The 14,345-nt window shown below is 39.9% G+C and overlaps 1 protein-coding gene across 4 annotated transcripts in view; it reads left to right on the top strand.

Moving 5' to 3' along the window:
- Positions 1-10,974, top strand: part of RAD23B (RAD23 homolog B, nucleotide excision repair protein) — a 35,302-nt gene extending 24,328 nt beyond the window's left edge. For 3 of the 4 annotated variants that reach the window (XM_061632934.1, XM_061632942.1, XM_061632959.1), the window contains exons 7-10: positions 1,819-1,966; positions 3,463-3,590; positions 3,831-4,019; positions 9,624-10,974. In XM_061632934.1, the coding sequence (XP_061488918.1) occupies positions 1,819-1,966; positions 3,463-3,590; positions 3,831-4,019; positions 9,624-9,737 (579 nt within the window). In that variant the 3' untranslated portion in view covers positions 9,738-10,974. The remainder of the gene's footprint in view (positions 1-1,818; positions 1,967-3,462; positions 3,591-3,830; positions 4,020-9,623) is intronic. The other variant, XM_061632950.1, reaches the window with a different exon arrangement.
- The last annotated feature ends 3,371 nt before the right edge of the window (positions 10,975-14,345 follow it).

The raw sequence follows: 14,345 nt of genomic DNA, 5'->3' as shown, positions 1-14,345 counted from the left end.
ACTCCGACTCCACCCAGAGTTGCTCCCGACTCCGACTCCACAGCCCTGAGTGTGAGACTGATAAAGATGATCCACTATTTATTTATTTAATTTTATTTATTTATTTAATTTTATTTATTTATTTATTTAATTTCATTTATATACCGCCCTAAGCCTAACGGCTCTCTGGGCGGTGTACATAAGAGATAAACAGCTCAATATATAACTACGATAAATATAAAAGTCAAAAGCCAAAAACAGACAAACAACAACAAAAACCAAACAGCATCATAATACAACACTAGTAAAATACAATTAGAAATATACTTTAAAAACAGTTTAAAATACACTTTAAAATGCCTGGGAGTATAAAAAGGTTTTCACCTGACGCCAAAAGGATAGCAGCGTCGGCGCCAGGCGCACCTCATCAGGGAGACTATTCCACAATTCGGGGGCCACCACCGAAAAGGCCCTAGATCTAGTCACCACCCTCCAAGCTTCTCGATGAGATGGCACTCGGAGGAGGGCCTTAGATGTTGAGCGCAGTGTACGGGTAGGTTCATATTGGGAGAGGCGTTCCACCAGGTATTGCGGTCCCATGCCGTGTAAGGCTTTATAGGTCAAAACCAGCACTTTGAATCTAGCCTGGAAACAAATAGGAAGCCAGTGCAGACGAGCCAGAACAGGTGTTATATGAGCAGACCTTCTGGTCCGCGTCAACAGTCTGGCCGCTGCATTCTGGACTAACTGTAGTTTCCGAATTATCTTCAAGGGCAGCCCAACGTAGAGCGCGTTGCAGTAGTCCAATCTAGAAGTTACCAGAGCATGAACAACAGAGGTTATCAAAAGCTTAGGGAATCTGATGAATTCCTGAATTCTTTGGGGGATTTTAAATTTGGCAAGGCTGACCCTCCTTCTGAGATCCTGGTCTTGCTATGGAATTGTAAGATTGAAAGGGCCATTGACAGGTTTGGTCTTAAGTTCCCTCTCTAGTGCTATAGAGCCTCAGAGCTCACCTTGGTTTTCAAATGAGCTTCAGGCAGCAAAGCAGGTTGGATGGCAGTTGGAGTGCAGGTGTCTCAAAACTTACAGTGAAGACAACTGAATGCAGGTTAGAGCACATAATAGTGCCTATGATGCGGCATTGATGAAGAAATCCTACTTCACTGCCACAACTGCATTGAGTAGCCATCCAGCAAAACTTTTCAGAGTGGTTAAGGGACTGGTGGGCCTTGAACCACAGTTTAATGTTTGAACCCTCTGAGATCAGTTGTGACGTGTTTGCAGCACACTTTGTAGATAAACACATTTATCTGTGCTCTGACCTTGATACCACTATAGATAAAGGGGGTCGGTGGGTGGGTGGGTCTAGGGAGTGGTGAATGCCTCATTCTGGAAGGGGGTTGCTCCAGCTTCCTTGAAAGAGGCCAATTGCCAACATCCCTTTCCTGGGTGAGTTCCTGTCATAAGTATGCTGATGTTACCACCTCTACATCTCCATGCCATCTGAACCAGATGTAGCTCTGCTGGCACTGAACCAGTGCCTAGAAATATTGACTATCTGAGAATTCAGGAATATAGTGGTGGTTGTTAACAGTATTTTTATAAACACATTTAAATTTCACCTGTGTATTTCCAAGAAGTGGACAAATGTATGTCCTGCTTTAAGACAGTAAGTAAAATTTGACTGGACATTTGCTGAAACATAAATGGTGCCATTTGCCAGCCACGCTTTACATACTGTGCAATTTGCAAGGCTGGTTAATCCTAAATTCATTGTTGTTGCTGTTGTTGTTGTTATTTTATTATTATTATTTAACATGACTATGCTTATTTTAGGGTATCCCTGGAGACAGAGAGAGTCAAGGTATGGCTGATCCCCCTCAAGCAGCTAGCACTGGTGCTTCTCCATCTTCAGCAGTAGCAGCAGCGGCAGCAGCAACTACTACTACAACTACTACTACTACTACTACTAGTTCTACAGGAGGTAAGATTGCCACATTTGAAAAGGTGTGCAAATCCATATTGTCTGCCTCTGATAATATGGCTTTGCATACTCCTTCCCTGTGCCTCTGTGCTTCGCTTAAGACCTATAAGACCTAAATCTTTCTAATTTGTTTTCCCTAGTATAAGTCTATAGAAGCCGCTACCTGCTCGGTAGTTCTTGTTGCAATCTCTCTTGGAAATAAGCTCTAGGCAGGCAGATTAACCAATCCTTTTTTCAATAGGTAATAACTGGCAAAATCAAACTGGCCTCCAACATATGTCTGACATGTTTAATCTTTCTGGGAAAGCAAATACTTCATACTGTTTGGAATGAGCTAAAATGGAATTTGTTCCCCTAGAGCAGCGGTTCCCAAGCTTGTTTTCCTACTTGAAAATTGCTGATGAACTTGACAGACCACTTAATGATTTTTCTGCCTGTTGTAGCAATTGTAATGTGCTGTGTTATATTCTGTATGATTTTGAATTGTATTTTAATGGCTGCTTTTGTTTCTTATTTATTGTATTACAATTTGAATTTCAAGATTTCAAATTGTAGTACAGTAACACAGTATAAGAAATAAAAGCAACAATAAAAAACACGAATCTTTAATGTGGACTTACTGTGAACCACCTGAATGAAGCTTGTGGACCACAGTTTGGGAACCCCTGTTCTAGAGTTTAGTAATTAATACCTTGTTTTTATAGGGTTTTGGGTGTGTGTGTTGAAAATTCCACACTTGAAAATGAGATGCCCTCTCTATTTTTTCCACAAATTTATCTTCCAGTGGTGGGTGTGTTGCTGCTTTCTTGGATTTGTGATTTTGTGGTTAAAATTGATTCAGGCTCAAATAACATTTCCGTTTCATAAAATACAGCTTACTAATTTTTTAGCACAAAGAGGAGATAAATGTCTATATTATGAGAGACCCAGACAGGCAGTATAAAATGAGTAACATCTGTGATGGTAAAGACTTGAACTACTATTTCATCCTATCTCTAAAATTTTAATTTCATAGAGTATACATATTATGTTCATGAGTGAGTTTCAGTACCTTTCTTCATCAAGATAAATTGTTAAAAGTTCTAATGCAGTTCATTGTTCCACTTTGGATTTAGATTTTGTGGTACCTGATGCCTGGCTTTTGATATTATTTCCATGTAAAGACTGGATCTTTTTTTAGAAAACCTCTCTTGTACTCTAGACAGTAAGCATAGCATTCTCATGAAAAACTAGTAATTTGCTCTGTCATGCACTTCAAGCTGGACATTGATGAATTGCTTTCATGTCTGAGATTTCTTCTTGAAATTCTAAGTCTTTGGAATTAAATATATGTCACTCCAATAAGATTCAAGCATCATCATAACTGTTGAAGTTATCTCCCCACCCAAACACCTTTTTCAACTACCATATCTTCCCTGATCAAATATTGAAGAAACAGTAATGATACGTGGGGTTATGTGTATGTGTGATCTTAAAAGTACCTCCTTCCTTTTCAGGACATCCACTTGAATTTTTACGAAACCAGCCTCAGTTCCAGCAGATGAGGCAAATTATTCAGCAGAATCCGTCTCTTCTGCCTGCATTGCTACAGCAAATAGGGCGGGAAAATCCTCAATTATTGCAGGTGACTTTTAAAGCATTATTGGTTGTCCTGTGGGGAAAGGGAGGCAGTAAAGTAAATGAGGCACCTTAACTCAAATTTTATTTTTTTAAATTTCCATTTATAAATATAGCATTGCAGGGCACTCCTGATTATTTTGTTTGCACTTTGCAGGTTACCATTATTAGTACAAACAGAAGTGGTTGTGTTTAAGGCTATTGGTAGGAATGAATATGCTTTATTTCAGTGTATTATTTGCTTTTGTCCTCCCATGCACCACAGCAAATAAGCCAACACCAAGAACATTTTATTCAGATGTTAAATGAGCCTGTTCAGGAGTCTGGTCAAGGGGGAGGTGGCAGCGGTGGCGGCGGCGGAGGCGTAGCTGAAGCTGGAAGCCGTCACATGAATTACATTCAAGTTACACCTCAGGAAAAAGAAGCTATAGAAAGGGTGAGTGGGACATTTTTGTGTCTGTATTTTTGCAGTCGAGAATAACCTCCCACTATCTTTTAGTGTGGATCATTATGTAGCCAAAATGGCACCATCTGTTTACAAGAGAGAGGTATTGGCAGGCATGGGGGAACCCAAAGGTGTACGGAAATACAAAAAACTTCAAGAAAAAAAACCCTGTATGTGAGGGAGATAGTTGGACACATCATGGGAAGAGATGATTCCCAAGAAAAGACCATAATGCTGGGAAACAGAAGGAAGTAGAAAAAGAGGAAGGCCAAACAAGAGATGGATTGATTCCATAAAGGAAGCCACAGACCTGAACTTACAAGATCTGAACAGGGTGGTTCATGACAGATGCTCTTGGAGGTCACTGATTCATAGGATCGCCATAAGTCGTAATCGACTTGAAGGCACATAACAACAACAACAACATGTGAGGGAGAGGATCCTTAAAACAGCCCATTGAGGACAGTGTGCACTGACTATTGTAGTGGGAGTTGGGGGTGGACTTGGGGGGATTGGAATGAGGAATCCTGGAGCAGGGCATGGTTGACTATGGGAACTCCATGCTGCATCATTTGGTTGTAGGTCCTTGTAATCAGTACACACCATGTAGTCATGCACTTCAGTTTTTGCAAGCCTTTAATGTGCTCTTGCTCTGTTCTCATTAAGTAGAACTAAAGTGAAGGATGAGTGGTAATATCTGGCACTTCTTTAAATGTTCAAAACATTTCAAAAACCTTAGTAATTCATACAATAATTCTGTAAAGCGGTCAATATTCCCATTATTCCAACACAGATAACAGGATCAGAGTTGGTAGGGCAGGCTATCTCTCTGACTCAATCCCCACCTCAAGGGGTGTCAAACAAGGCTGCATCCTGGGCCCGATCTTATTCAACCTTTACATAAACGATATTATGCAGGAAGTCCTCAATCCCTCCTTTTTTCCTCCTGCTGTTGGAGGACAGACAACTCCAGTATTGCTTTATGCGGATGACATGGCCCACATTTCACTAACCTGTGGGGCTGAGAAGACTGCTCACTAAATTTGGAAGGTATTGCAAGAACGAAGGGTTATCTGTTGACTATGAAAAGACCAAAGTAGTTGTTTTTGCTAAGAGGCATGAGCAGCACAACTGGATGCTGGATGGCCATAGGATAGAACAATGCCGCTCATTTAAATACTTGGGTATCCACTTTTCTGAAAATACTGCGTGGTGCACCCATTTAGAGGCAATAACATCCTCAGCTGTCCGTTTATTAGGGCCTATAAAGAAACTGTACCATACTGATGGCCATCGCCTAATAGAACCAACATTAAAAGTTTTTGCAGCCAAGATCGTGTATGGAGCAGCAATTTGGGGTGTGCAGTGCGGAGACCAACTTGACAAGTTTCTGCGCCTGCTCCTGTCTGTAGCACATAGCACACCTGGTGCACTTCTAAGGAGTGAAGCAGGCCTTCCATCTCTCAAAGCACGTATACACAAATCCATCTTAATATACTGGAAAAAGCTATCAAAGATGCCAGAACACCACCTAGCCAAAAGATGTTTCCTGGAGCTACAGAATCAGGATGGCTGGGTACAAAGTAGTAGACGTTTGATGCTTAGCTACTCGGTCTCCCCTGCCACGTTAAGGACATATCTGAAAGCATGATCAGGGACCTTGTCTATGACAAAGATGCCCAAAAAGACCTTGAATATTCAAAAAAAATGTAAATTGGCCATCTGGTTTGGCAAAATTAAGCTAGATCAGGGCCTCCTATCTGCAGCAGTTAACCTTTTTCCCCATAAGAATTGCCTTTACCCGACTCAGATTCCAATTGATGCCCACTGAATATCTGGTTGGCAGATACTTAAAAAAAATCACTAGAAGATCGACTGTGCGTATGTGGGTCAGGTCAAATAGAAGGCATGGAGCACTATATATTACACTGTGCTCTATATGACTCAACAAGGCTGAAGTTCATCTTTCCCTTTCAGTCTTTATTAGAAGGCCAGTCAGATGAACTTAGATGGCTACTGGCAGACAAAGACAAATTCGTCACCTACGGGGTAGCCCTGTTTGCATTAGCTGCAGCGAAGATAAGAATGGCACTCCTAAAACACATGAGTCCTACCAACAAAGGGAGATTCACCTGAGCACATTTTAATCTTAATATATGAAAAAATGAAATAAATATCAACATTTCTACAATTATTTTAATTAGTTTTTGAAAACTCATATGCATCATGGGATAGATTCCTAATGTCCCATAAATGTTTTACTTGTATGTTTTACCAGATGTTTTATATTGATACTTACGTTGTAATGGCCATTGGCTAAAAACAATAAATTATCTATCAATATTCCCATTACAGTACAGTTATTAATAGAAATACATACCTTCACTCTTGGCCATCTAATTATATTACTTTATAACACTTAAAAACCTTTAGCATTCACATAGCCCTTTAGAGTTTCAAAGCACTTCACGTATGTTCTCAGGCAATATTTAGACATAACCATGGTTAAGGTAGACAAATTACCTGTATAGTTGCCTGAATACATAAATTATCGTTAAGGATTAGCCTCAAAATAGGAAGTGAAACTATGTTTTGAAGTTGAGTTGCAAGCCATGACTTGCCTTAGTTGCTCACTGCAGATGTGATTCTTGAGTCAACTTCTCCTTGCAAGGTGACAACAATTATCACGGTCTCCTTGTACATGCCCTGCAAAGATGGGCTTATTTTGGCAGTTTCTTCCCTGTCCTCATTAAAGGATCACCCAGTGTTATGTGGAGCTGAGAAACTCCTTATCCCTTTCTTGGTACTGCTTTGCTGAATTTTTTTTCCTCCACAGACTCATTCCTCGCTTCTCTTTCCCAGTCTCTAAAGTTAATTCCTGGCAAAAGTTGAGTCTTTGGAGAGGGGAAAACTGCACAGGGGCACAATTTTACAGTGCTCTAAGCACCCTGGATGTACATCTGCCCAAAGGGAAACCTTGCCCCCACCATGGAACAAGAAATACCATAGCCTCCATTAATCCCATCTTGGAAAAAAGTTCTTGCTAAAGTACTCGAACCTACCAAGCATTTCCTCTTTAGCTTCCAACAGAAAAACACCCAAACCCACATCCCAGGAAATTACCTATGAAGCAGCCCCAGCTGTAGGCAACTGACAAAATCAGTAAGCACTTTAAGAAATCCAACTGGACAGCTAAATCGCCCCTCCTCTTCCCACCTCAGTTGCACCGTTTCTGCTGATGAAGACACATACAAAAGGAGGGGGTATGTGAGGGCAGACATGCTCAAGTAGGGTCAGAATGGAGAGTGAGGTGTTACTGAAGGTGTACAGCAGAAGTTGGTAGTAACCTTAAAATCTTGTGGAAAGGAGGGGTAATTTTCCAAAATGAAGTGGAATGTTGCATTCCTGATGTTCCTGGCCTGAAGACACACTGCATTTGCTTTCCTGTTCAGTTTATGGGTACCATACCTCTCCTCATCTGGGCTGGGCAAGTCTGGGTGCTCCTCTAGAAGAAACCATTCTTTACCTTGTGGGTTGCAACAGAAAATGGAGAGCTTGGGAAACAAAATCTCAGAACCCTTATTTATGCATCTAGCAAACCTGCCTCTAAAATAATATACATAATGTAGAACGCAAGGTTAGCAAAGTCAGGGATTATTGTTTATGGGTTTGTGAAAACAGAACTGAGGCTTCAGGGCATGATGTATATCAGTTTTTTTTCTTATGGACAGTATTGGTTTCTGATTGAAAGGACACAGAGGGCTTTTTCCTCCAAGGGTTGTATTTCTCTACTATTTTTTACTTTTTTCACCTTGCTAGTTTTACTTATGTGAATGCTTGTTTTATTTATTTCAGCAACTGCTGTGTATCCCTAACTTTAAAAAAAAAAACATCACATATAAATGGTTGCTGTAAGTTAATCAGGTACATTAGAGCAGAGATTCCCAAACTGTGGTCTGTGGACCTCCAGTGTTTCATGAGCTTCATTCAGATGGCCTGCGGGGTATGTGTGTGTTTGTGATTGTAGATAGGCAGCACATCATTCACTTTAAATATTCATATTGGTTTTATATTGTGTTTTATTGCTTATGTTGCCTAAATTGTATTGTATTTTATTATAGTTGAATTCTATGGAATTCAAATTGTAATACAATAAAATACAATATATAAGAAATAAAAGAAGCAATAAAATATATTTAAAAATCGTACAGTATCTAGCACAGCTCATTACAATTGCTACAACAGGCAAAAACACCATTAGGTGGTCCACCAAGAACCTCAGCAATTTTCAGGTCGTACATAGGGGAAAAAGTTGAGGAACCTCTGCATTAGAGTATCATTGTATAGTGTTCATTTAACTTCACTGCTTTCCTCTTTGTCCCAGTGAGATGTTAGTAGAGAGTACTGCCATGGTGGCTTTAAAAAATTCCTTTCTTGAACAGCAACTGTGAAGCTGTCTGCCTTGAGGAGGATGGGCTGTAGTATTTTATTTATTTATTCATTTATTAAATTTATTTATTAGGTTTATTAGTCGCCCATCTGGCTGGCTGTCCAGCCACTCTGGGCGACGTACAAAATAAAAACATACAAATACATTAAAACATTAAAAATCTCAACAATAATAATCTAACCCACCCCAAAAGCCTGCCTGAAGAGCTAAGTCTTCAAGGCCTGGCGGAAGCTCATCATAGAGGGGGCATGGCGGAGATCATTTGGGATCCACAAAGTGGGGGCCACAATTGAAAAAGCCCTCTCCCTAGTCATCACCAGTCTAGCTGTTTTAACTGGTGGGATGATAGAGAGAAGGCCTTTTGAGGCTGATTTTGTTGAGCATGCCCTGACGATGTGGGAGGCACTCCGTCAGATAGACTGGGCTGAAACCGTATAGGGTTTTAAAGGTCAGAACCAACACCTTGAATTGGGCCCGGAAAACAACCGGTAACCAGTGCAACTCCTTCAGCACTAGTAGAGGAGCGGGGCAGGGAAAGGAGCCTGTCGCCAGGCACTTAGGAGGAAGTTCTTAGGGCAAAGTGCCAGCAAGAGCCACCTGACCTTGGGAGCAGTTTTGGTTTTGCACTGCTCTTCTTGTATAGCTCTGCAGTTTGGCAAGCATCTGGGCAGGCAAGCAAACTGTGATTGATAGAACATGTTGAGTTCCCTTGTAACAAGCCAGATTCATGTGCCAGGAACAAACCATGGCTTACAATAGTGGTTTTGGAACAAATCATGTTTAAGCTGCTGGGTTTGTGCAGTTAAACCATGGTTATGCTAATCAAGCCATGGCTTACTGTTGCATGCCAGGCCAGTATTTCAGAAGAGCAACTCTGCACATGGTTTAAACTGTCAGCATGCTGTCTGTGTGTTCTTTCTCATAATTTCACCCATCTAATTTTTCCCATGTTAGGATTCTGTTAATTGGTAAATCTGTGATAAAGCTGTGCTGTATGTCACAGTGGACTCTGCTGCTTTTAACTGAGTATAGCAGCAAAAATAAAAAAATGGTGGAAGAATTTGGGCTGCTCGAGATGTATTCTTTAAGGAGGTTTGTGCTGCGTGCTTGAAATGTGAATTCTAATATATTTTTCCATCCTACAGTTAAAGGCACTAGGGTTCCCTGAAGGACTTGTGATACAAGCGTATTTTGCATGTGAGAAGAATGAAAACTTGGCAGCCAACTTCCTTCTACAACAGAACTTTGATGAAGATTGAAAGGGAGAGACTTTTTAAAATCTCACACATCAGACCAGTGCATTACACTAGCTGTTCACTGGATTGTCTGGGATACTTGGGCTCATATCCATGATACTTGGTGTAAGGTTGGGGGGGGGAGGGGAGGGAGAGAAAATATAGAAAGGATACAAGGAAAGACAAGCACATCTGCTGTAAATTGGCAGATGTAGCAGATCAAAGTGTAAAATACTATACAACCAAAAACCAGCTTTTTTGCAGATACTTCCTTTCTTCTATAAATTGAAAGTTCATGTCCCCTCCCCCAGATTTTCACTCTTTTAGTATATTAGCTCCCAAAATTAGTGTGGTGCCCTGCTTTATTTCTTTTTAATTAACATTGGTCTTGGAGATAGCAAAGGCTACCTAGAATTGACAGTCTGTATTTCACGGTAACACTGGATAACGGCTTCATAAATTTAAGATAAAAATATATTTGAGTAAATGTTAAAAGTATGCCAAAAATGCAGGTGGTGGGCTTTTTTTTTTTTTTTTTTTTTTTTTTTTTGCTGCTTCAGATGTATCGAGTTACTACAAGAGGCCCATTATTTCACATGAAATGCTGGATTAAAAATTCAAATTAAAACCATTGTTTTAGATTCTTGATCATTGATTTTTAGAGAGGTTTTCCCTTCCCTGTCCCCTTCCTTTCAAAATAAATGGAGAGGCTATATACATACAGGTGAACTTCTACCATTTTCTTTTGGGCTAATACTTTAAGATAACTGAATTACTGCTTACTTCAGTGTTTGGTTACAGTAATATTTTTAAACGAACAACCATTGCATGTTTTGGGTTTGATGTATCCCTTTTTGTGAATTGAGCACTTTTTTATTGCCAATGAAGAAAATGTAGACTCTCCATCCTAGTGAAAGTATTTATGAAGAAATCAGATTCCATCCTACCTATATTTTGTTCAAAGTGAAATTGATCAATGAATACAGCTGCAAGTATTTCAAAACTAGGTGTCTTAAATGCTTGTAATCTTATAGTTTCAATTTCTGGGACTCTTAAAGGCTATTGTCATTGTATTGCTTTAAAAAGAACTGTAATGTTCCAGTAACTTGCCTTCTCTTCTGTTTTAAAAGCATTGTGAAAATATTTTGCTCTTGAAGAGATGTTCAGAAAATGGGAAAATAGATGAACAATCAAGCTATTGGATCCCTAAAGATTATGCACATCCCCCTTTTACTTCCTATTAAAAGTAACATTAATTGTATGGTTTTGAGTATTATTTTTTACTGACAGCTACTTATTTTCTGTAATTTGGTCTGAAGTGGTTCTGAATACCTGTTGTTTTTAAATCAGTGCTTGAAAATACCAATCTTTTACATAACATTTGCTTCAGTAAGGATCAGCCGCTGGGCCAAATCGGACCTCTTGAGGAGATGCCTGGTTCCTCATTTCTTAAACCAGAAGTGTGGAAAGAGTGGCAGACATTACACTGTGGTGGTCATGCACACATATTAGGACCTGCTTTAATATGAAGTGCTTGAAATGTCATGAGATAGGTTTTCTTATAGCACGCCTACTGTCACATTTATTCTGCATAACAGCCTCATTTAAAGTGGAAGGTGCTCAAATTTGATGCCATTTCAAATTAGATGGAACTAGATTATGTTCTGAAAGCTCTCTGCAAAACCCATCTGGCTTTTTTCCCAAAGCTAATTATATTAAACAACAAAATATGACGTGTAGCAGTTTGTCTTGAGGAAATTTTAAAAAATGAATGACAGTTTTGTGGCCTTGCAAGAACTATTTCTTCTGGTTTTATAGAGAGAAAAGGGCCCTCTACTGGCCATTTCCATAACATACTTTGAGTATAATGTACAAGACAACCAAGCTTTGATTAAATGAATTTTAATTTGGATTGGCTGCCACCAATAGAGCAGCCAGCATAGTAGGATAAAGAAATTGATGTCTGTAATTCATTATTACAAATGGATATTTTCTAGATTTGGGTATTTAGAAAATTTGCTTCCAGAAAGTTATAATTAATGCTGCTGATATTCATATTAAACTTGCCTGTGTGAGTGGTAACATAGAGACCTCTTGTATATCACACTCAACAAGCAGGCAGCCAGGGATAGCCTTGGATTAGTTGCCATGCAATTGGTGCCCCACACCGCAATGGCAGATCTAGGCTGAGATTTTTGCTAAACTGGGAAACGTTGCCATTATATTCTGTCCAATCAATGTTTTTGAAATCAGATAAAACAGACATGTACTGCCTTCAAGTCGATTCTGACTTACGGGCAATCCTACGAATAGGGTTTTCATGGTAAGTGGCATTCAGAGGTGGTTTTCCATTGCCTTCCTCTGAGGCTGAGAGGCAGTGACTGGCCCAAGGTCACTCAGTCAGCTTCATGGCTGTGTGGGGATTCGAACCCTGATCTCCCAGGTCGTAGTCCAACACTAACCACTATGCCACCCTGGCAGTTTCAGAATGGATTTGTATACAACAGCTATCAAATAAAATGCATTAAAATATTATAATTTTTATTATTACAAATCCAAAATCAACTGTCTCTCTTAAAGGTGCACATTTACAGAGGGAGTGACTTACCCACAAGCTGGCTGGGTAGTTGAATTGTATATATGTCTTAAATAGTAAAAGGAATAATTAAGTTCATAAGTATGTATGGGGCCACCACCTTTTTGGGCCCATGGACACATTCAGAATTTTGAGAAAGGGCCGTGCACGCTGCTGCAAAAGAGCTGCCATAGGCAGAGCAGGGCCAGTCACAAAGCGTCTGCCATGGGAATGTGAACAAGTACTGCATGCAAAACATTCATTTCATGGAAGCCAAAAGACAAGTAATTTGCACAAGAACCTTAGTAAAAGGCCGAGGTGGGCCATATGAGTCCCCAAACATAAAGCCACTCCTTTGAATCCAGCCTTCTGCTCCAGCATAACCTCCATTTTAATGAAGGAAAGTCATTTCTGCAATCCAATAAAATACACCACCTATACCCACATGCACACCCTTTCCCTTCCATGCAGGCCCTGGGTCTTCAAATGCTTTCTTAAACCCCCAGGCCTTGGCCTAGACCCTCCATTTTTCTCCCCCCACAGTAAGGGGAAACCTTACTTTCCCACGGTACCTTTCCTCCTTCCACTGTGCCACACGTACAGCTGCTCCCCTTGGAAACCACATGCTCGCCTGTTGATAGTGTCCAGTTAAAACTAATATCTCTGCTAGTGCTCTGGTTGGAGAAGAAAGGGAACAGTTTTAATTGCTCCCTCTTCTCTCTGCTGATAGTGTCCATTTCTGATTCTGTGGCCAATTTTAACAGAGGGTGTAAGAAAATGTATGAGGTGCTTTAAAATTCTGTAGGTGTACAAACAAAAGCATAAAATAATTATACAGCCACAAGAGTGGCTGTATACTATAGCCAGCGTGGATTTTTCACATTCTGCAATGTTAATTGAAAATACCCCCCATGCCATTCTGATGCTTCCCCTAAGCTCATTTCAAAACAAAATGGTACAAAACTTATAGTCCTGAACTCAAATGCTTGCTTAACAACCCTCTCAATTTTCATGGTGATACACAAAACAGTCAGAGAGAATAGAGAGTTCAAACTCTAAAAAGAGAAAAAAAAACACCCCTTTTGGACGTTTTTCTCTTGAGAGTTCTCATAATCTGCTGAAATCCATTAAAAACCAGACATGTTCACAGAGTACCTGTAATCCTGTCACTGGCCTTGCCCTATACTCTAGCCTTCATCTTCTGCAGTTTAAAAGTTAAAAAAATGTCTGGCTGATTTTTAATGTTAATAAATTTTGCATTGAACTGAATGATAATGTCAGGCATGCTCAGTAAGAACCAACTGTCAGTGTTCTAAAAGCCAGACTTCCAGCCAGACTTTCAGCCTGCTTTGCTTAAACCACTCCACTTAAGGAAGGTGGGCATGGTCAATTAAAAACGGAGCACACCTAGAATTTTGCTAGAATATATTTCACCTCCCACTGTTTTATCTTGTGCAAACTGAGACACTCCTCATGTCCATTGGAAACTATTCTGCAGAACACTCAGTGCCATTATTCCACAATTGTTTTTGGAGCTTTTTTTTAGGGTTGCAAAGTGTTGCTGTACTTCACATATTCACAGAAACAGAAGCAAAAGAGTATGATTTACTATAGGAAACTTCACTAAAATTACAAAGTAAATCAAACATATTTACAGTGACTATCTGAACGATATCAACTGTTTTAATATAGTTGCTTCCTCCCAACCAAAACAAGATCAGCACAGCACATCTTGTTTCTGTTGTTTGGGCTGACTGCAGGTGTTGCCACCACTCACCATATGCTCAGAGGCACATATTACCAAATTCTTCCAAGCTACACAGGAAGTGAAGTGAACTGTGAAAGACCAACCCAAATTGTGTTTGCATTTTTACAAATTTGTAGGGCAGTACAATACTTCAGAGAGGAGGTCAGGTCTCCTGCTTCCCTGGTGCTTTCACTGTAGCGGCCCAATTTCCTTGTTTTTTTAAAGTTTGATAGAAATCTCTGTTGGCAATAGGTACATTCTTAAACCGCAAGGTTTTTTGCCTATTAGTGAATTTCCCTGCATTTTAGTC

The sequence above is a fragment of the Rhineura floridana genome, chromosome 1, assembly GCF_030035675.1.
Source record: "Rhineura floridana isolate rRhiFlo1 chromosome 1, rRhiFlo1.hap2, whole genome shotgun sequence".
Lineage (NCBI taxonomy): Eukaryota > Metazoa > Chordata > Lepidosauria > Squamata > Rhineuridae > Rhineura > Rhineura floridana.
The sequence above is the reverse complement of the archived record's forward strand: the minus strand, read 5'-3'. Positions and strand labels throughout refer to the sequence as shown.